The sequence below is a fragment of the Impatiens glandulifera genome, chromosome 3 (assembly GCF_907164915.1).
Source record: "Impatiens glandulifera chromosome 3, dImpGla2.1, whole genome shotgun sequence".
NCBI classification, from domain to species: Eukaryota; Viridiplantae; Streptophyta; class Magnoliopsida; order Ericales; family Balsaminaceae; genus Impatiens; species Impatiens glandulifera.
In genome coordinates this window covers 36704025-36727104 of record NC_061864.1, presented here as the reverse complement: position 1 = coordinate 36727104, position 23080 = coordinate 36704025, and the positions used below count along the sequence as shown (strand labels likewise).

Sequence of the window (23080 nt, the reverse complement as noted above, 5' to 3'; positions counted from 1 at the left end):
TGGTTGAATCTTATAAAAACAATGTCATGTAACTATCGAAAGATAGTGTTTTTGGTGTACCTATCGAAACATAAAGTTTTTTCTTTAATTGTAAAAAAATGATGCCATGTTCCTATCGAGATATATAGTTTTTGGTCGAATCGTATAAAAATGATGTCATGTACCTATCGAGAGATAGGGTTGTTGGTTGATTCGTATAAACATGATATCATGTACCTATCGAGGGATAGGGTTTTTGGTTAAATCGTATAAAAACGATTACATGTCCCTATCGAGAGATAATGTTTTAGGTTGAATCGTATAAAAATGATGTCATGTACCTATCGAAAGATAGGGTTTTTTGGTTGAAGCATATAAACATGATCTCATGTACCTATCGCAAGATAAGGTTTTGGTTAAATCGTATAAAAATAATGTTATATACAAATCGAAGGATAATATTTTTTATTAATCTTATAAAAACGTAGTCATGTATCTATCAAGATATATGTATTTGGTTAAATCCTATAAAAATGATGTCATGTACTTATCGAGATATATAGTTTTGGTTGAATCATATAAAAATGATGTTATGTACCTATTGAGAGATAGGGTTGTAGGTTGAATTATATAAAGACAATGTCATGTACCTAATAATAGATAGCAATTTGGTTGAATCGTTTAAAAATGATGTCATGTACTTATCGATAGATAATGTTTTTTCTGTCGAATCGTATAAAAATGATGTCATGTACCTATTGAGAGATAGGGTATTTGGTTTAATCATATAAATATGATGTCATGTACATATCGAGAGATAGAGTTTTTGGTTATATCCTATAAAAACAATGTCATGTACCAATCAAGAGATAGAGTTTTTGGTTGAATCGTAAAAAAACGATGTTATGTGCCAATTGAGACATAGGGTTTTAGGTTGTATCGCAAAAAAAACGATGTCATGTACCTATCAATAGATAGAGTTTTGGATTAATCGTATAAAAATGATGTCATGTACCTATCAAATCTTATAAAAATGATGTCATGTATGTTATGTACCTATCGAGATATAGGGTTTTTGTATGTGTCGTATAAAAAGGTTCTCATGTACCTATCGAGAGATAGATTTTTTTGTTAAATCTTATAAAAATGATGTCATGTATCTATCGAGAGATAGGTTTGTGTATGAATCGTATAAAAATAATGTCTTGTTCCTATTGAGAGATATAGTTTTGGTAGAATCGTAGAATAACAATGTCATGTACTTATCGAGAGATACTGTTTTTGGTTGAATCGTATAATAATGATGTCATGTATCTATAGAGAGAGGGGGTTTTTGGTTGAATCGAATAAAAATAATGTCATGTACCTATTGAGAGTTAGAGTTTTTGGTTGAATCGTATAAATAAGATGTCATGTACCTATCAAGAGATATGGTTTTGATCGAATTGTATAAAACGATGTCATGTACCTACCGAGAGATATGGTTTTTTTTGTTGTTGTATCTCATAAAACGATGTCATTTACCTATCAATAGATAGAGTTTTTGATTAATCGTATATAAATTATGTCATGTACCTATCGAGATTTTGGTTGAATCGAATAAAAATAATGTCATGTACCTATTGAGAGATAGGGTTTTTGGTTGAATCGTATAAACAAGAAGTCATGTACCTATCGAGAGATAGGGTTTTGATCGAATTGTATAAAACGATGTCATGTACATTTTGAGAGATAGGGTTTTTTGTTGTATCGCATAAAACGATGTCGTGTACATGTCAATAGATAATCGTATAAAAATGATGTCATTTACCTATCGAGAGATAAAGTTTTTGGTTGAATCATATAAAAATGATGTTATATACCTATTTAGAGATAGTGTTGTTGTTTGAATTATATAAAAACAATGCCATGTACCTATTCATATTTAGCGATTTGGTTGATTCGTATAAAAATAATGTCATGTACTTATCGATAGATAAGTTTTTTGGTTGAATCGTATAGAAATGAGGTCATGTACCTATCGAGAGATAGAGTATTTGGTTGAATCATATAAATATAATGTCATGTACATATCGAGAGATCGAGTTTTTGGTTGAATCGTATAAAAACGATATCATGTACCTATCGAGAGATAGAGTTTTTTGTTGAATCGTATAAAAACGATGTCATGTACCTATCAAGAGATAGGGTTTTTAGTTGTGTCGCATAAAATGATGTCATGTACCTATTAATAGATAGAGTTTTGGATTAATCGTATGAAAATGATGTCATTTACCTATCGATAGATAAAGTTTTTGGTTGAATCATATAAAAATGATGTTATGTACCATTTGAGAGATAGGATTGTTGGTTAAATTATATAAAAACAATGTCATGTACCTATTTAGAGAGAGCAATTTGGTTGAATCGTATAAAAATGATGTCATGTAATTATCGATAGATAAGTTTTTTGGTTGAATCGTATAAAATCGATACCTATTGAAAGATAGGGTATTTGGTTAAATCATATAAATATGATGTGATGTGCATATCGAGATATAAGAGTTTTTTATTATATCCTATAAAAACAATGTCATGTATTATTCAAGAGATAGAGTTTTTTGTTGAATCCTATAAGAACGATGTCATGTACCTAACGACAAATAGGGTTTTTGGTAAGTATCGCAAAAAACAATGTCATGTACCTATCAATAGATAGAGTTTTGGATTAATCGTATAAAAATGATGTCATGCATCTATCGAATCTTATAAAAATGATGTAATGTATCTATCGAATCTTATAAAAATGATGTCATGTAACCATCGAGAAATATGATTTTTGCTGTATCATAAAAACATGATGTTATATAACTATCGAGAGATAAAGTATTTGCTTCTATTGTATAAAAGCGATGTCATTTGCCTATCGATATATATGGTTTTTGGTTGAATCGTAAAAAATGATATCATGTACCTATCGAGAGATGTGGTTTTTGGTTGAATTGTATAAAAATGATGTCATGTGCCTATTGTTAGATAGAGATTTGGTTATATCATGTAAAAATGATGTCATTTACTTATCGAGAGATAGAGTTTTGGTTGAATTGTATAAAAAAATGTCATGTACCTATCGAGAGATAGAGTTTTTATGGAATCGTATAAAAACGATGTCATGTACCTATAGAGAGATAGGGTTTTTGAATGAATCGTATAAAAATGATGTCATGTACCTATTAAAAGATAGGGTTTTTGGTTGAATCATATAAACAATATTTCAAGTACCTAATGAGAGATTGGGTTTTTATTAAATTGTAAAAAAAACAATGTCATGTACCTATCGAGAGATATGGTTTTTGGTTGAATCGTATAAAAATGTTGTCATATACCTTTATAGAGATAGATTTTTTGGTTGAATTGTAAAAAAACAATGTAATGTACCTATTGAGAGACATGTTTTTGGTTGAATCGTAATATAAGGATGTCATGTACCTATCAAAATATAGGGTTTTTTTATGTGTCGTATAAAAAGGTTCTCATGTACCTATCAAGAGATAGGGTTTTTGCTTAAATCGTATAAAAATGATGTCATGTACCTATCGAGAGATATGGTTGTGGATGATCGTATGAAAACAATGTCTTGTACCTATCGAGAGATAGGATTTAGGGTTTTGGTAGAATCATAGAAAAATGTTGTCATGTACCTATCGAGAGATAGGGATTTTGGTTTAATCGTGTATAAATGATGTCATATATCTATAGGACAGGGTTTTTTGTTGAATCGAATAAAAATAATTACCTATTGAGAGATAGGTTTTTGGTTAAATCGTATAAACAATATGTCATGTACCTATCGAGAGATAGAGTTTGGATCGAATTGTATAAAAGCGATGTCATTTACTTATCGGGAGATAGGGTTTTTGATTGTATCTCATAAAACGATATCATGTACCTATCAATAGATAGAGTTTTGAATTAATCGTATAAAAATGATGTCATGTACTTATCGAAAGATAAAGTTTTTAGTTGAATCATATAAAAATGATGTTATGTACCTATCGAGATATAGGGTTTTGTATGTGTCGTATAAAAAGGTTCTCATGTACCTATCGAGAGATAGATTTTTTTGTTAAATCTTATAAAAATGATGTCATGTATCTATCAAGAGATAGGTTTGTGTATGAATCGTATAAAAATAATGTCTTGTTCCTATTGAGAGATATAGTTTTGGTAAAATCGTAGAATAACGATGTCATGTACTTATTGAGAGATAGGGTTTTTGGTTGAATCGTGTTATAATGATGTCATGTATCTATAGAGAGACAGGGTTTTTGGTTGAATCGAATGTCATGTACCTATCAACAAATAGGGTTTTTGGTAAGTATCGCAAAAAACAATGTCATGTACCTATCAATTGATAGAGTTTTGGATTAATCGTATAAAAATTATGTCATGCATCTATCAAATCTTATAAAAATGATGTCATGTATCTATCGAATCTTATAAAAATGATGTCATGTAACCATCGAGAAATAGGATTTTTGTTGTATCATAAAAACATGATGTCATGTACCTATCGAGAGATAAAGTATTTGCTTCTATTGTATAAAAGCGATGTCATTTGCCTATCGATATATATGATTTTTGGTTGAATCGTAAAAAATGATATCATGTACCTATCGAGAGATATGGTTTTTGGTTGAATTGTATAAAAATGATGTCATGTGCCTATTGTTAGATAGAGATTTGGTTATATCATGTAAAAATGATGTCATTTACTTATCGAGAGATAGAGTTTTGGTTGAATTGTATAAAAAAATGTCATGTACCTATCGAGAGATAGAGTTTTTGTGGAATCGTATAAAAACGATGTCATGTACCTATAGAGAGATAGGGTTTTTGAATGAATCGTATAAAAGTGATGTCATGTACCTATTAAAAGATAGGATTTTTGGTTGAATCATATAAATAATATTTCAAGTACCTAATGAGAGATTGGGTTGTTATTAAATTGTAAAAAAAACAATGTCATGTACCTATCGAGAGATATGGTTTTTGGTTGAATCGTATAAAAATGTTGTCATATACCTTTATAGAGATAGATTTTTTGGTTGAATTGTATAAAAACAATGTAATGTACCTATTGAGAGAGGTGTTTTTGGTTGAATCGTAATATAACGATGTCATGTACCTATCAAAATATAGGGTTTTTTTATGTATCGTATAAAAAGGTTCTCATGTACCTATCAAGAGATAAGTTTTTGCTTAAATCGTATAAAAATGATGTCATGTACCTATCGAGAGAGGGTTGTGGATGATCGTATGAAAACAATGTCTTGTACCTATCGAGAGATAGGATTTAGGGTTTTGGTAGAATCATAGAAAAATGTTGTCATGTACCTATCGAGAGATAGGGATTTTGGTTTAATCGTGTATAAATGATTTCATATATATATAAGATAGGGTTTTTTGTTGAATCGAATAAAAATAATTACCTATTGAGAGATAGGTTTTTGGTTAAATCGTATAAACAAGATGTCATATACCTATCGAGAGATAGAGTTTGGATCGAATTGTATAAAAGCGATGTCATTTACTTATCGGGAGATAGGGTTTTTGATTGTATCTCATAAAACGATATCATGTACCTATCAATAGATAGAGTTTTGAATTAATCGTATAAAAATGATGTCATGTACTTATCGAAAGATAAAGTTTTTAGTTGTATCATATAAAAATGATGTTATGTACCTATCGAGATATAGGGTTTTTGTATGTGTCGTATAAAAAGGTTCTCATGTACCTATCGAGAGATAGATTTTTTTGTTAAATCTTATAAAAATGATGTCATGTATCTATCGAGAGATAGGTTTGTGTATGAATCGTATAAAAATAATGTCTTGTTCCTATTGAGAGATATAGTTTTGGTAGAATCGTAGAATAACGATGTCATGTACTTATTGAGAGATAGAGTTTTTGGTTGAATCATGTAATAATGATGTCATGTATCTATAGAGAGACAGGGTTTTTGGTTGAATCGAATAAAATTAATGTCATGTATCTATTGAGAGATGGAGTTTTTGGTTGAATCGTATAAACAAGATGCCATGTACCTATCAAGAGATAGGGTTTTGATCGAATTGTATAAAACGATGTCATGTACCTACCGAGAGATATGGTTTTTTTGTTGTTGTATCTCATAAAACGATGTCATTTACCTATCAATAGATAGAGTTTTTGATTAATCGTATAAAAATTATATCATGTACCTATCGAGATTTTGGTTGAATCGAATAAAAATAATGTCATGTACATATTGAGAGATAGGGTTTTTGGTTGAATCGTATAAACAAGATGTCATGTACCTATCGAGAGATAGGGTTTTGATCGAATTGTATAAAACGATGTCATGTACATTTTGAGAGATAGGGTTTTTGGTTGTATCTCATAAAACGATGTCATGTACCTATCAATAGATAGAGTTTTGGATTAATCGTATAAAAATGATGTCATTTATCTATCGAGAGATAAAAATTTTGGTTGAATCATATAAAAAAAATGTTATGTACCTATTGAGAGATAGGGTTGTAGGTTGAATTATATAAAACAAAATAATGTTATTTACCTATTCAGATATAGCAATTTGGTTGAATCGTTTAAAAACGATGTCATGTATTTTTTGATAGATAAGATTTTTGATTGAATAGTATAAAAATGATGTCATATACCTATTGAGAGATAGGGTATTTGATTAAATCATATAAATATAATGTCATGTATATATCGAGAGACAGAGTTTTTGGTTGAATCATAAAAAAACGATGACATATATACCTATCAAGACATAGGATTTTTGGTTGTATCGCAAAAAACGATGTCATATACCTATCAATAGATAGAACTTTGAAACTTGTTCTGGCCATAGATAGGGATCTTGATAGGTTTTATGGAGATTACAGAATTTTCTTAAGAACAGTAAATCAGCAGGATCAACTTAATGCAAATTAGGTAAACTTCTTACAAACAAAACACACAAATATCAGCAGGAACAACTGTAGGAGTTTGCCCAGTGATAGTGTACATATTATTTGTATTATTAAGTGTATTTAATACGTTTAATAAATTAATTAATTTGTCAAAATTATTGAAAACCATCTAACTCAAGTCCAATTCTCAAACTCAGTGATTTTTCAAGTCAGTCCTTAATGATTAAGTTAATTTGAAATTGTATAGCTGAATCTATATCCAAATAAATATCAACCAATAAACATTTGGCCAATAACTAACTTCTTAAACTTTAAGAAACTATTTAAAGTTTAAACCCTCAATAAAATGACAATCTTTTAAAAGTTTTAACATAATTATTTGAGGTTTTGCCTAGAAATTCAGAAGGCTATCCAATTTTTCTTTCTACTCCAAAACTATGAGAGAATCAGTTAAATGAAATAACTTGTATAGTTACAACGAGAAATTCACTGAACTAGCTTTCATTATTTCCGTTCCTTTTCGATTCCTTCACCAGTTACATGGCCATTTTGGAGAACCCGTTCTTCTGATGGCAAATTCTTGATCGCTTTCTTGCTCCCTTCGATTTTCCATTGATCCCATACCTTGGTTTTTGTAGGAGATATTGCTTCAGCAATGGGCGCAACTAGTCCAGGCTTACCATCATCAATCACCCCATCCACTAACCCATATTCCTTTGCCTCCCAAGCATTCATGAAATTATCACGATCTGTATCTTCTTCAATCTACCAAGTTATAAAATGCTTCCATAGTTAAAAACCCACTTCAAATACATTCAATCAAATAAGGTTGGCTCTTAAAATAGCGAAAGAACCTCTCTTTTGTGTTCACACGTTTGATATATAAAAGTTGATATTTAAAAAAAAAAATAGAATCCCTGCACAGACCTGCTCCTCTGGCTTTCCGGTTACTCTAGATAATATTTTGTTCAGCTTCACTTTGTGATAAACCATCTCCCTTATCCGTATACTCATATCTGTTGCCTGTAAAGGTAAATTGTAATGTTTCTCTTAGGATATGTTTGGTTGATATAAAATGATTGTTTGTTCGATGATTCAAAATAAAGAATTACAATTGGATTGATAGATCACGTGAAATCAAAATACATGTTATTTCTTCCCCTTGAATTACTCCCTTCTAATAATCTAAGCAAGCAAAATTGCAATTCCAGAGCTGCTAAAACTTTCAATGTTTTATTAATCTATTTTGATTTATTTTTTAATTTTCTTCTCTCAGGACATCAGCCAAATTTTAACCACAAAATTCTAAAAAAAATTCTATCGTTTTATATTTAATCCATGAGAAAACCTAGCCTGTTCAGACCAGAAGATAAATAATAAAGTACAAACCAAACACATCTACAACCTAAACAGGTTACCGCCATAATCTCCTCACTTTGGCCAAAGCCAACTAAAGAAAGTTCCATAAATTTGTAGAGTAATGCCCCACACAAGACAAAACTTAGTCAAAGGTTAGTGTTAATATAATTTTCTGGCAAGTAAACAAACTGATGAAGAATACAAACCCCAAATTCTGTGAACCGAGCATTTTTTAAGTGTTGTGAACTTGAGACTGGATTTGATTTTAATGTTGATTTCACAAACTCTTTTTAACATCCAAACATAGACAGACACAAATGAAACTTAAAATTTGCTCCAAACAGTAGTAGAACTTGAGAAGAAAATTAATTTCTCTAGAAATATATAAATATCATACTTATGTAATAGAACAGCTACAAACAAAGTCAAGTCCATTTGGCCCCATTTGGGAACACTTTCTATTAGATATCACGTTTAGTAACATATTTGAATCCATATGAAATCCTATTTGGAAACAGAACTTAGTTAGACACATTAAAAAATTTAATGGCGGCTTCTCATCTGGAACAAAAGATATCTAATATAGGACTTGACTTTGTGTGTTGCGGTTGTATCACATATTTTACCACAAGATAACCCAGACAAGCAACTATGACACACTAGTTTTTCCAATAATGGTATTCCCAAAATTTGGCAACTCTAATGAGATGAATAATTAAACCAACACAGGTCATGTGGATGATTCTAATCTTAGACACAAGAACTCATTCTTATCATTTTGCATGATTAATCTTTTGAACTACGCATGATGTGCATAGAAAGTACTCTACATAATAGATCAAGATTATGGGAGTGAATTACGGCAAAATTTCTTTTAAGCAATTTGACTTTCGTCATGCAAAAATCTCTCTCCGTGAAATTTCATTTTTTAACTGTAGATGGCAAACTGCTTTGCCAAGTTTCACATCTCTTTTGATACTTGGCTCTTGTTCGGCTAAGTTTAGTTGTTTAATAGTTTCCAAATTTAACTCATTTTTTTCTTTCCCAATGCTTATGAAAGAATTTCAACTGCTATTATAGATTCACTGATCAATACCTGCAAGACTTTGAACCGTTTAGGTATCTAAGTTGACAAAAATAAACCCACCAGGGTAGCTCAAGTGGCAGGTCTTACCTAAGAAACCAAAGGTTTTAGGTTGATTCCCACTAAGAACGCACTAATTTAAAGGGGTCATGATCGTGGGAGGTCATGCTAGCTACCAGGGAATAAACTTGGGTCATAAAAAAAAGGTTTTGGCAAATGTGACAAAAGTAAAAAATCCATTTGGCCAAAAGTTATGATCTAAATCATTTCTGCGGCTTTTTATAACTTTTCACACATTTTCACTAAATTAGTTTACTCGCTTTTCATACAAATGCAAACAAAATCAATTTCAGTTTTTACTTTGACAATTTTAAAGAGTGATTGTGACAAAATGCTACTTTCCGAAAAAGCCCTTTGATTTATCTCATTTTTTGTGTGGTTAATCATGTTGTCTGGTGTGGCTCAATAATAGTGTAATAGTAGGATGATGAGCTAAAAAATAAACCACAGTTTCAAAAAGAAGATAGTTCTCCTCATAGATATTGACTTAGATTTCAAGGTGGTCTTAGTTTATCTTGTTAAATTCACAAATAAACCTTAGTCTCTGAGCTTTAAACGATAACTATCAAGAAAACCTCCAATAGTTCCTCACAATCACATTGACAAAAAAAAAGTGGTGATCAATTAGAACTCTCAGTAAATCGCAAATCAAAATCCAGTATTTCCTTTCATGACAACTAGAGAGAATTGACTTACTTTTCCACCAGCAGTTCCAAGTGGCTGATGGATCATCACTCTTCCATTAGGCATGCAGAACCTTTTCCCCTTACTACCAGATGCAAGAAGAAAGGCACCCATTGACGCAGCAAGCCCCATGCAAATGGTAGAAACATCTGCTTTACACAGTTTCATAGCATCATATATCCCCATTCCTACACAACAATAAATATGGAAGAGTGAGCAATTTGAAGAAGAAATGGTATAGATTTGGTCATTCTAACTTGTGGCTGAAGTGTTAGTTAATTATATATAATAGGACAGTATATCTTTGACCATTTCTTAAAATAAGAAATAAGGTAAAAATATGATATAGTAAGTTTTGATGGCCCAATTACACGAGGACACTTTCCCGGAATTTTAGAAGATTAGATCAATTTCTATATATATATATATTAGGACATAGATTAGTATTTATTATTAAGTTTATTGCTTAGATTGACCTATAAATAGTTGTGCAACGTCTAAAAATCGAGTATCTACAAGTTGTTACTCTTTATATATATATGACATTAATCAATTTGAATGGATTCTAGAATTTCTATATTTTCTCTAAAGTATCATCTCCGTTCTTTGGATTAGAACCCCTAGAGTTTGAACTCTATCAAAATACTATATGGGAAAACGACCACTTGACTTCGATGACTCTGAACTCATTTGAAAAGCATCTTTTATTTTGGAAAATCGTGAGTTGTATCTCAAGTCCATTCAAAAATTGTCAAATTTGCAGTTGTGGGTAAAAATAAGCATGCAGTTTGGTAAGATCACAGCTTCATTTTCCAAATGAGGATGTAGCTGGACCATGATCTCAAACTTTTGAGAAACATATATATTTTATTTGATAAAAATAAGTGTAGTTGAATTTTAACAGGCTGGATTTAAGTTGAATTGAGTTTAATGAGAAAACAGATAAAAAAACAACTGGATTCCAAAAGGTCCACTACTATAAGCACTAGAGTTTGAGTTTTCCTAGTATCGTTAAGCCATGAAAAGTAACAGTAAACTAAAGATAAAAAGGTAGATAAGAAACCAAGATGATGACCTCAAAAGAAAAACTTCTTTGAACATAACCCTACCAGAGTGATATGTAAACTTGAAATCGGAAAACCTACTTCCATCTACTTGGATTGACCTAAACCCTTCTGATAAAAGTAATATTGGAGAGCAGTTTACTACCACTTGGAAATAGAGAAAGATATATAGGAAGAGAGGTATGTACATACCATAGAATTTTTACAACTATTTTAACGCTGTGAATACCAGTTAGATGATAAGTTAACTATCCCTATGAAAATCTCCATACAATGATAATCATCATTAAAACATAATCCTGCAGAAAGTTAAGGCAAAGTCTTTCAAAACCTGGAAAGCACTAGTAAGGTTGAGTATATAAGTATTTATTAAATAGTGCCTATTTATTCCTCTCATTGGGGTCAATATCAAGGTATAACACAATCTGAAACATATTTAAGTTGTCTTCCTAAACAGAGAATGAATCCCTCGTAAGTATAACAAAGATTGAAGGGTTTCCAAATGTTCTAAACAGTATGTCATTCATAAGGAGCGACTCTTTAGACAGCTGGTATTTGAACTCTAAGATTTCTAGGTTTTGTGCTTTATCATTTGAAAAGGCTTGATTTTGGAATTCATGTAAAATTTTCCATATAGAATTAACATTTGTCCCCTTTTTCTGTGCAACAAACCTGCAGTGACCGAACCACCAGGTGAGTTTATCAGAAGTTTTATGTCCTTGGTGTTATCTTCAGCATCCAGAAACAATAACTGACTTATGATAAAATCAGCTGTAACGTCATCGACCTGTTATTCAATTGAAAAGAAATTACGCAAACCATATAAAATTGAAGAGAATCCAAGCCAGTAATCTTAATATTATTTTCCTGTAAAAGAAAAGAATACCTGAGAGCCCAAGAATATGATTCTCTGGCGAAGGAGCATGCTGGTGGTATCAAGCTCTTCAAATCTAGGCATCCATGAAGGTGCGGTCGAATAATTGGAGGAATCCAAGTTTCCCGATAGCGGAATCTTGAGCTGTGCTCGAGAAGCCTTGACAACAGCCGAAGCGGCTCGTTTTGATCTTCTGCTTCGACTAGAAGAAGATAGTGAGATCAATTGACGACGGTTGTTGATCTGCAATCTTCTTATACCAGGTCCTTCGTTACTGCTACTGATGTTCGTAGGTCTGGTGGTTGCGGACGACGTTGCGAATGTTAAACAACATCCTTCCATGTCTATCTCTCTCCTCTCACACTCTCCTCCCAACAGTTCTGTAGATTCATTCGATAAACCTCGCCTTGAATATGAAGCATGAAGGCCTATGGTGGAGGGTATTACACTGGATGAGCGCTCTAGTTTTTATTTTTATTTTTATATAGTTAAACATTTCTTTTAATTTTGTTTTAATCAATACTACTACAATTATATTTTATTACTTTCTTTTATTTTTCTTTTACTATTCTAATTTTTAAAAATAATAATCTTCAAATTTTAATCAAAAAAAATGTCTAAGAAATAATATAGAAAGATTATTTGAAAACTAATATTTGGTGAAGTTTATAATTGAAATCTCAATTTATGTGATCAAAATTATAAAGACAATTCAAACAATTTCTTATAAAAATAGTCCCAGGTTTTAATAATTTTTCTCTCTAGTACCCAAGGCGGAGCTATTCAGCGGGGCTGACTTGGGTTGTAGCCCAGGGTAATGTTTTAAAAATCTATATATATATATATATATAAATATGTATATTGTTTTTAAACATATAAGAATTTGTATAACTTTGGATTTAAACTTCTTAAAGTAGGTCATGTGATCAACCTTTTCCCTCCCTAATCACCCTTAATTTATTATGATCTTAGTTTCTTTATTATATAATAATACATAAATTTTAATTAATATAATTTATTTATATAACTAAAATAATTTAAATCATTATTTATTTTAAAACCAAATTTATATGATAATTATATATTATTTTTATGAGGAGTGATAGAGTGAGGGAATTTAATGAGGGAATTTGGTGAGGTACATTGGTTGGAAAATGTAAAAGTGGGAGGAAAGAGAGAAAAGAGAGAAATTATTTGATTTTTTCAACGAATAAGATTATGCCACATCATTCCCTCACCAAATTCCATCACCTAATCATTTCTCTATTTTTATTTATTAATTTTAGTTTAATTAATAATATAAATTATTTATAATATAAAGATTAAAATAATAATTTATTGTAAGAGTAAAATAATCTTTTATATTTTTTAAAATATTTCAAAATTTAATAAAAAAAAAATTATAAATTAATATTTAAAAAAGTTAAAACAGTTATATTAATTTGTTTCAGTTATTTAAATAAATAAATAAATTGTTATATTTATTTTTTAAAAACAGTTTATATTAATATTTTATAATTATTATTTCGAATTTTTTTATATTTTTCAAAATATGTTGAAATCTACTAAATCAGATTTTCATATTTTTTATTTATTTATATTGTTATTTTTTACTTAGGAGATCCAAGATCTATTTATTTATATTGTTATTTTTTATTTAGGAGATCCAACATCGAGAGAAGAAGATCTAAATAACAACGAAGAATGACTTAATGAACATTTCTTCATTAAAGATTCAAGTATGTTTTCACAATTAAAGTTTATTTCAATTTATCAACATAGAATATTAAGAATATATAGACTTAAAAATAAAGATATCAAAATTATAACAAGTGGTATTAAAGCCTTTTTTAATTTGTCAATTTATTGAGATTTAGTTTTTTTTTTAATTTCTTTTAAGAATATGAATAACATGTTCTTAATATAATATGACAAGAACTGATAATAATTTATTGGATTACTGAATTAGAAACAATAAATCATTTTGATGTACATGTTGATCAGATCAAAATGAGGGTAAAGAAAGATTTTGGCTAATAATCAAATATCTTTGACTTATGTTCGTGAAAACACATTTTCAAAAATCTTGGCTAATAATGATATATGTGATATTAGAGTTTTCCGATTACGAACTTCTTGCGATTAAAATCTAACATGTAATAAATATAGAAATTTGTGTCCCGCATCAACTTTCATTTCTTTTCTAATATATATATATATGGATGTAACTTAATTTTATAATATTTTTATCACTCATTCCCTTCTAAATTTATCTAGAAGTCATTTAGAAGAATATCTTAATTTTTTATTTCATTAATTTATATTCTACTAATTTTCTATTATCTAATTATTTTAATTTAAATTATTATATTTATTTTTTTAATTCCTAAACGAAGTAGAATTTTGTCCTCTTAAATTTTCTTTCTTTCTTTTTACTTCTCTCCCTTAATTTTTATCTTCTTAATTAATAACTTTTTAACTTAATTATGTATATGATATTTATAACTAATTTTAATTTTATTATGTTTAAATATTAAAACCATGAGAATTTATAATGTTAGCATCACTTAATTATTTTTTTATTTTTTATAATTACACTCTAACTATTTGATACAATATTTACTTCATTTTAACATAATTTTTTACTACTAGTGAAGACGGAACTTCACAATAAAATGGATAATGAAGAAGGTGAAAATGGAACTTCACAATAAAATGGATCAGGATGATTTTTTTGTCAACTTTTTAACTCTATATATTGAATGAGATTTAAAAAAGAATATAAATATATATATTTTATTATAAATGAATTTAATGTTTTAAAATCTCGTGAAACTGAACTTATTGAAATATTATAATATAAAATATTATTTTGATATATAATTTATTACACTAAATTTAAGTCACACTAATGAGAATTCCTAGATCATCCTTTACTAGAACCATCATATTAGAGCATCAGCAGCACACAAGATCTCCCCTCTTATTTTATCAAATCAATATTCCACCTTTTGTCAAATCAATATTCCACCTCAGCAGAGCGGTCACATGTTTACTTGGTCTTCTTATCTAAATAATTTAAATATGAATTTTATTTATATTATTTTAAATAAATAACTAATTTATATTATTATAACTAATATTCCTATATTATAGGAAAACTCGTGTTAATATAATTAATTAAAAAATATATTAATTTATTTAAAATATATATTTATTAATTAAATATATAAATAATATTCCTATATTATATATATATTATAGAAAAATTTGAGAATTTCACCCTTAAAACATGTTAATGTAATTATAATTTAAAATAAAAATATGTTAATGTAATTATAACTTAAAATATTTTTATAATTAAATATATAATTAATATTCCTATATTATAGTAAAATTTTAAAATATATATTTATTTGTTATTATAATGTTACTTAAAATTAAAAATAGTAGAAAAAAATAGTATAATTAAATATTTAACTAATATTCTATTATATAATGATAAGATGTCAGAGTTGGACATAACGTGCATACTGTCCTACTTTTGCTTTTACCTACAGTGCAAAAAATGAAAAAAAAAAACAATGACCTGCCCTTCATTGTTTTTTTTCATTTTTTGGTGAAAGTAAAAGGAGGTAGTGCTTTTTATATCGGTCATGCCCAACTCTGACATTTTTATTATTATATAATTAATATTCCTATATTATAGTAAAATATTAGTTATATATTTAATTATATTATTTTTTTTTTACTATTTTTAATAATATTATAATAACATTAAATAAATATATATTCTAAAATTTGGAATATTAATTATATATTTAATTATAAAAATATTTTAAATTATAAAAATATTTTATATTTTATTATAATATAGAAATAACTAATATAGGAATATTAGTTATATATATATATATATATTTAATTAATAAATATATATTTTAAATAAATTAATATATTTTTCTATTAATTATATTAACACGTTTTAAGGATTTAAATTCTCAAATTTTCTTATAATATAGAAATATTAGTTATAATAGTATAAATTAGTTATTTATTTAAAATAATATAAATAAAATTCACATTTAAATTATTTAGATAAGAGGGAGGGCGGACGGGCGGAAGCATTGTAGTGTTTTGCCAAGTACAACATGTGTCGTTTTCTGCTGAGGTGAAATATTGATTTGACAAAATAAGAGGGCAGAGGTCTTGTGCGCTGTCAATGCTCAAATAACCTCGCATACTATGAATTTATAGGTTATATCTATAGGATATTAAATATATTTTTTGAGTGTTATAAATACACAATTTAAAAATAATGCTCCTACAAAATACCATTGATATCAACAAATCTAAAATTTATAGCTATTTGTTCTTTGTTAGATAATACACTCTTAAATGTTGACACAAACCTTAATAGATTCTTTTGAATTTATCAAGAAGACTATTGATTCATGACATTATTTATATATCGAGTTACATTAATTAAATCAAAAACAAAATTTGAAGATTTATTGTGCACCAAGTTAGAACAAAACTGTCAAAATCGAGAATTTGTATAGAATAGTTAAACGCTTGTAAACTCGGAAATCAAAATCGAATTGTAAAAGTTTACTTAAAAGAATATAAAAATATAAAGTATAAAAATCATAATAATTATTTGTATATATAAATAAATTAATAAAAAAAATATTAAAAACAATATCGTATATAAAATGAAAAAATTATTTTAAAAAATTTATTAAAAATAATATTTATATATTAATATATATAAAATTAAATTAATAATTTACGGCCCACTTTCATTCACCTTCACTTTCAATCCAACTATTATATTTATTTACAGTCAATCCAACGTAAATATATATTATATAATTTTTGAAATATATTTATAAATATAATATTATATTAAACCCTAATACACCTCATTTTCCCACCAGTTTTTCAGCGTCCCTCTCCTCCTAAACCCAGGAATAAACTCACATACTGCTCTCCTCTTGTTCTAAAATAGTTTCATGTTCTCAGTTCAAATCTTTCTTAAATCCTACTATCTTAAGCAATGTATATCTAATCCGATGAATGATGAAGAAGAATCGTTTGTAATGTCTGTTTAATAGAACAAAGGATGTAGGAGAAGGTAAAATCGCACTATACTACTGATTATTTCGAGTTTGACGAGTTAACTCGCGATTTCATTACGATTTTCTTTCTATTCGAGTTTCTTCAACTCGTGACTCCATCCCTATAAATTAACTCGTAAACTTGAATGAGTTCATGAGTTGACTCGCAATTTTAACAACATTGGTTAGAAACTCGTGTGACAAAAAAAACACACTTAACGCCCATCATTAATAATTTCCAACTTCTGAACCATTAACTGTAAAGACAGATTATTGAGATTTGGCTCATTCAAAGAGAGAACAAAAAAAACAAAATATATCATTCAAATGAGAGTACTCCAACTAAGAATATTGAAATACCCCATTTTAATCTAAACTCTTCTAATTTTATTATGATGTCATCACATACAAATACATAATCCATGATCTTGTTTAATGGTAATTTCATCCCACTCAACTCTTTAAAATTTAGAAATAGGTTCTGTCTCCTAATTAGAAATTAATGTATTTATTTCAGTCCAGCTCGAATGATGAACCATTATCAATACCTATAGAAAGATAAAAAAAAATTTTTTTCTCTTCCTTTCCAATTTTGACATTAAAACCTTTTCAATCGTTCAAGTAAAGTAGTCAAACATGACTTACCTGAACATGTGAGACAATACTTTCACAACTTATATATCTAATCTTTGAAAATTTTCAAAATAAAATACATTTAAATCATTTATAATGGTCTTTTCATGATAATCACTGAAAGTCTAAAGCTATTGATTTTTACAGCTAAAATAAAAATAACAATCACATCATATGTTTCACTGGATAAGAAACCCTAAAACGAGACTTAACTAGCTAAATCGTCCTAAAAAAAACTCTCAATGGATGGAAACAAAAAAGTATAATTACAAACGCTAAAAAAAAGAGAATGGGATTGAAATTTGAACATACCTCTTTTTGTTCAGAACTAGTGTCATTGTGTCAAGTACCCAATATGAAGGAGGGAGAAGACTTTTCAATATTAGTCTCCATCTCGTACTTCTTCATGATCTTTGGTCGTCAAAACCCTGCTAGACTTCCAAAGAAATCAGAACTATCAAAAAGATTAGATTAGATCAGATTGGAATGAAATCGTGGCGATTGAGTTTTTAAGAGACATATAATTTATTACTTAGGAGAACTAAATTTAGACATGAGCAAGTTGCGATATTGAAGAAGAAGAGATGATGTAGATAAGTTCAACAAGTCATTGACCACTTATGTTAATTATATATATTATAAAAGACATTTTAAGCCACCTGAACTACAACCCATGTATTCTATAAGGTAGATTCGCTCTTGGGTATAATATCAACAACGATATTACTCTTAAGAGTTAAGATAATTGCATTATGCATGCGAGGGGTCATCGCGTTCCTTATGTCTCTAATATAAATAATATTATAAGGTGCATGGATGGTATGAGGAGACCTAATATGAGGACTCGATTATATTAATGTCCCATCCTTTTAAAATGGGTGCATTGCTCATCCATATTTGATCACATGCATGACATTGACAAAAATTCCATTTTTTCAAATATACATAAGGTGGACCACCCGAGCACTCTCGACTCAATCGACTACTACAAACTCCACATGCCACCAAATAAGGTGCATGACCCAAAATGTTCATAATGAACCCATCTACCATTGTAGATGAGCCAAAGTATGTCACTATTCACTATGCAGCCTAGAAACACATCCAAAGATAGAAGAAGGGTCACTCTACGAACCTGGGGTAGTTTGGGTTCAAGGCATGTGGGGTATAGTCCACCAAAACGAGTGAGTTGTAGAAAATCTATTAGATATATGTTGCTTAAAAGATCGAATCTAAATATCTAATCATGGTATTCATGCATAATCGATCGACTAAAAATATAATTCATTAAGTTATACTTTTGATGTGCGAACTCAGTAGATCTTGAAATATGGAAAAAAATGAGATCCCCACCTGTTTCTCCTCTAGTCGGTCCACACATGTCCATTTAGAACATGTTGCACTCGATTGCTAAAACGAGAACTAAAAAAAATGTATAATATCGCGGTGAAATATTTCTCTCTCTAGTTGATTAAAAAAGATATAGATGGAAAATTAGCTTAATCAAATGTATTATCTAATTTGTTAATTATAAGCGTTCCCTCTCTCGTTCTGAGAATATTAAAAGACAATATTTGATATTCTTGTCTTCCATTTCCATACTAATTGTTTTATTTCATAAATAAAACAATAAAATAATATTTCTAAATAGCGGTTTCTGAAATTAATTTTAGCATTAGTGATTGTTTTATAAATTAAACAATAAAACAATATTTCTAGTTATTAATAATATCTAATATATACTAATAATTAGAAATCATTCTCACTTAATCCATTCCGTCAACTTTAAGTATGACCTCGTAGGACCCAATTATAATAGCTATAGGTTTAAACTCATTAATCGTAGTTGGCTTTTAGCAAAGCATTATGACTCCTAAAATAATTGGATTAAATTATCTCCGTTAATTGTCCTATCCAAGTTTAGTCATTACACATTGAATTAAAGAACACAATTCCCTCAAACTCCCACTTGTCCTTAAATAAGTGTGCAATATAAGATATATTTATCTATTAATGTCTTATTTGATGATATGGTGACATTCATATCTATTATCAAATATGTTTCTTGATTTATGAGTTTGAACTTTCAATTAAACAAATGATTCAAATAATCCATCCGAGCATGGCCAGGCATTTTCAGTTCTCGCTCTTCAAGTGGCCGAGACACCATTCCTATTCAATGTATCATAGTATACATGAAGTATGAGGACTTCTCCAGTCTTGTATGACTATGAATCCCACTAAACTTTTGACACTCCCATCTACGACTTTTATAACACCATTTTACGGAAAGCGTTTAACAGTGTCAAAGAATGTCAATCATCAAGCAAGACCATAACATACTCATGTTTGAGGAATCTACTAATCATGTTTTACCTTAAAACTCTACAACTTTTGAAAAGTCTTAAGGTTGTTAGTCTTACATGTATCCTTCATACACATATATATAAATAACTAGACATCTCCATGTCCCTATAGCCCTTGAAACTTAGCACTATCAGTCAACTTATAATATAGTAATATATAAAATCATCTATGTCCATGTGATGATTTCAAACTATAGACTTTTTAATAATTCAAAACGTCATTTCACTTAATGAGGTTTCATTCACCAGAACACTTAAGGTGATCTCATTTTTTAATAATGAATTATTTGGATATATTATTCAATATTGATAAGAACAATATATAAATAATGATAAAATATCATATATCATAAAATCATGAAGTCAAACATAAAATCAATGTCAAACACTCATAAATTCATAATGTAATACAAAAGTAAAGTTAAATTCATTCTCTAATGTGCTTGAAACCCTTTGCCCTAGTATTACTTTCATGTTTGGGCCTAGGCTTAGGTTTGATCAATGGATCTGCAATATTGTTATCATTATGCATCTTACACATCCTAATATCACCCATATTGATGATGTGTCGAATAAGGTGATATTTTCTCATAACGTATCTTGATCTAGAGCTCGAACTTGGTTCCTTTGCTTAGGCTTTGGCACCATTATTGTCACAATAGATGCCAATAGTCTTTGAAATGCTATGAACACCACTTAGTTAATCTAGGAACTTTGTTATCAATAGGCGTGTCCTGAATTTCACCGTCTCTTACAACTAGCTTATGCGCCTTTTAGAAGTCGATGACTTTAGTTTTTAGTATTAGGTCCACGTTGACCTTTTCGTATCGTATTATTCCATCATGACATTTTTTAAGAAGATTGACTCAAAAAGAGGTTTTAACACCAAAATATTGTTAGTTTGAGCATCAAAAAAGCATAAAATTCTTTAATAGTGGGAAAAATTTGTATGTTGCCTAGATAGAATGTTATACTAATTGGACTTCACCTTCTACGCATTTCGAGCATGGTACCATGATAGGGGGAAATTTGAGTAAATGACCTCAAAGATGAGGTTATTTGAGGTGGTGGCAATATATAAATTTAATTGCGTTCGTGGTCTTTTATTTATTTTTTGACGAAATTGCCCTTTTCGCGAAACGCAAAGGGGCTTAGCGTTTCGCGAAGTGGATTAGGTTTAGTATAAATACTGTAATTTTTTCATTTCCTTCATTTTCTTTCTCTCTCTCTTCTCTTGTTCTCTCTTTCACGGCGGCGGCTACGGCGACGAAGGCTGCGGGGCGGCGGTTCAATTCATACAGATTTACAAGATCTTTATTTCAAACCCTAACCTAAATCGATTTATGTTTTTATTTACACGATTTTCATAAACCCTAACCCTAAACCTATTTTGCATGCAGGTCTTCGATTCTAAGTATTTGAAGGTCGAAGAAGATGTTCCTATTTCCATTTTTCTTCATTTCAAACCCTTCGATTTAACCTGTTCTTATTTGGTTCATATTGGTTTATATTTGTTATTTGGTTCATATTTGTTCATATTTGTGGGTTCATATTTGTTATTTGGTTCATATTGGTTCATATTTGAGTATTTCGTTAAGTGTGGTTCATTAATGGGTTTTGCATATAATCTTGGATCATATGAGTTCCGTTTCAGGGAAGATTCGCTAAGGACTTACCGTTTCGTTAAGGACTTACCGTTTTTTTAAGTGCTTAGCGTTTCGCTAAGTGCTTAGCGAAACAGTTCTTGTCTGTCTTCATCACCAGTGATACTGAGCTCAGGATTCCTAAAGGCTCCAGTTAGAGCCAGGAACCCTTTGATGGTTGCAAAAGCCTTAGGTGGAAAGTTTACATGGTATGTATCATGTATGTATGTAATGTAAGAAAATAAGAATATAATTGAAATTTGTTTGTTTGATTGTAGTTTCGAGAGGGATTGGCTACGGATAGATCTGAACGTGATTGGGTTTGGGTTGATCGGATGGTTAGCACCTTCTAGTATTCCGGCGATCAACGGACTCTTTCCTTGGGACCGAGCAATTAAAATATATTTCTATTTCTTTCTAATATTAATATACATAAACAAGTAAACAAACAGGTTAGGTCTGGTTACTTGGCACTTGGGATTGTTCTTGGCATTGACTTTTGGACAAATTGGATTCAAGGGCAGGACTGAAGATCACTTCAGTAAATAAATAAATTAATTTTAATTAAGAAAATAATAGTATGTAAAAAGTGAACTACTTTCTTTGGTATTTGTTAATGAATGTTTAAGCTGCTTTTGTTTCATTTCTTTCTATACCATTTCATTTATGCATCAAATTAAAACATAACCATTTTTTTACAAATGAACATTTGATTTATGCAAAAGTAAAAAAAACAAACAAACATTTTCTATACCATTTCATTTATCCATCAAATTAAAATATAACCATAACAAACATTTTCTATACCATTTCATTTATGCATCAAATTAAAACATAACCATTTCTCTACAAATGAGCATTTGATTTATGCAAAAGTAAAAAAAACCATAAAAATGCCATTTGTGGGAATCGAACCCACAACCACATGGTTAAAAGCCACGCACTCTACCAGCTTAGCTAAAACGACTCATGTTTATGTATTTAGCGAAACGGTAAGTCCTTAGCGAAACGGGAAGTCCTTAGCGAAACGGGAAGTCCTTAGCGAAATGGGAAGTCCTTAGAGAAATGGTAAGTCCTTAGCGAAACGGCAAGTCCTTAGCGAAACGGGAAGTAAACCCTTAACAATAGTGATTCAAAGATGCATAAACCAAACATCAATAAACTTGAAATATCATAAGATAAACGTACCAAGTGGAACAGTGCTCGTCGTGAAACTCATTGTCGTGGATTTTGCCGTCGCCGCCGATCGCCG

The 23080-nt window shown here is 29.4% G+C and overlaps 1 protein-coding gene and 1 non-coding gene across 2 annotated transcripts; both read right to left on the bottom strand.

The window, feature by feature from the left end:
• Window positions 1-7284: 7284 nt before the first annotated feature.
• LOC124931631 (ATP-dependent Clp protease proteolytic subunit 3, chloroplastic) lies at window positions 7285-12518 on the bottom strand. Its single transcript, XM_047472145.1, has 5 exons — window positions 12079-12518; window positions 11865-11979; window positions 10141-10316; window positions 7869-7964; window positions 7285-7706 (listed from the first exon to the last, which is right to left on the bottom strand). Exons 1-5 carry the CDS (start codon window positions 12406-12408, stop codon window positions 7446-7448), a joined length of 978 nt encoding a protein of 325 aa, XP_047328101.1. The 5' UTR covers window positions 12409-12518; the 3' UTR covers window positions 7285-7445.
• A 10204-nt stretch (window positions 12519-22722) lies between these two features.
• Window positions 22723-22795, bottom strand: TRNAK-UUU. The gene has a single exon. It is a non-coding gene; the product is annotated as a tRNA-Lys (tRNA).
• Window positions 22796-23080: the final 285 nt, after the last annotated feature.

Excerpts from the sequence above, each read along its gene's own strand:
- LOC124931631 (XM_047472145.1), bottom strand. The coding sequence starts at position 12,408 with ATGGAAGGATGTTGTTTAACATTCGCAACGTCGTCCGCAACCACCAGA. Across the intron at positions 11,980-12,078 it reads TCATATTCTTGGGCTCTCAG|GTCGATGACGTTACAGCTGA; the intron begins GTATTCTTTTCT and ends ATTGAATAACAG. Across the intron at positions 7,965-10,140 it reads TTGGAACTGCTGGTGGAAAA|GCAACAGATATGAGTATACG; the intron begins GTAAGTCAATTC and ends TTACCTTTACAG.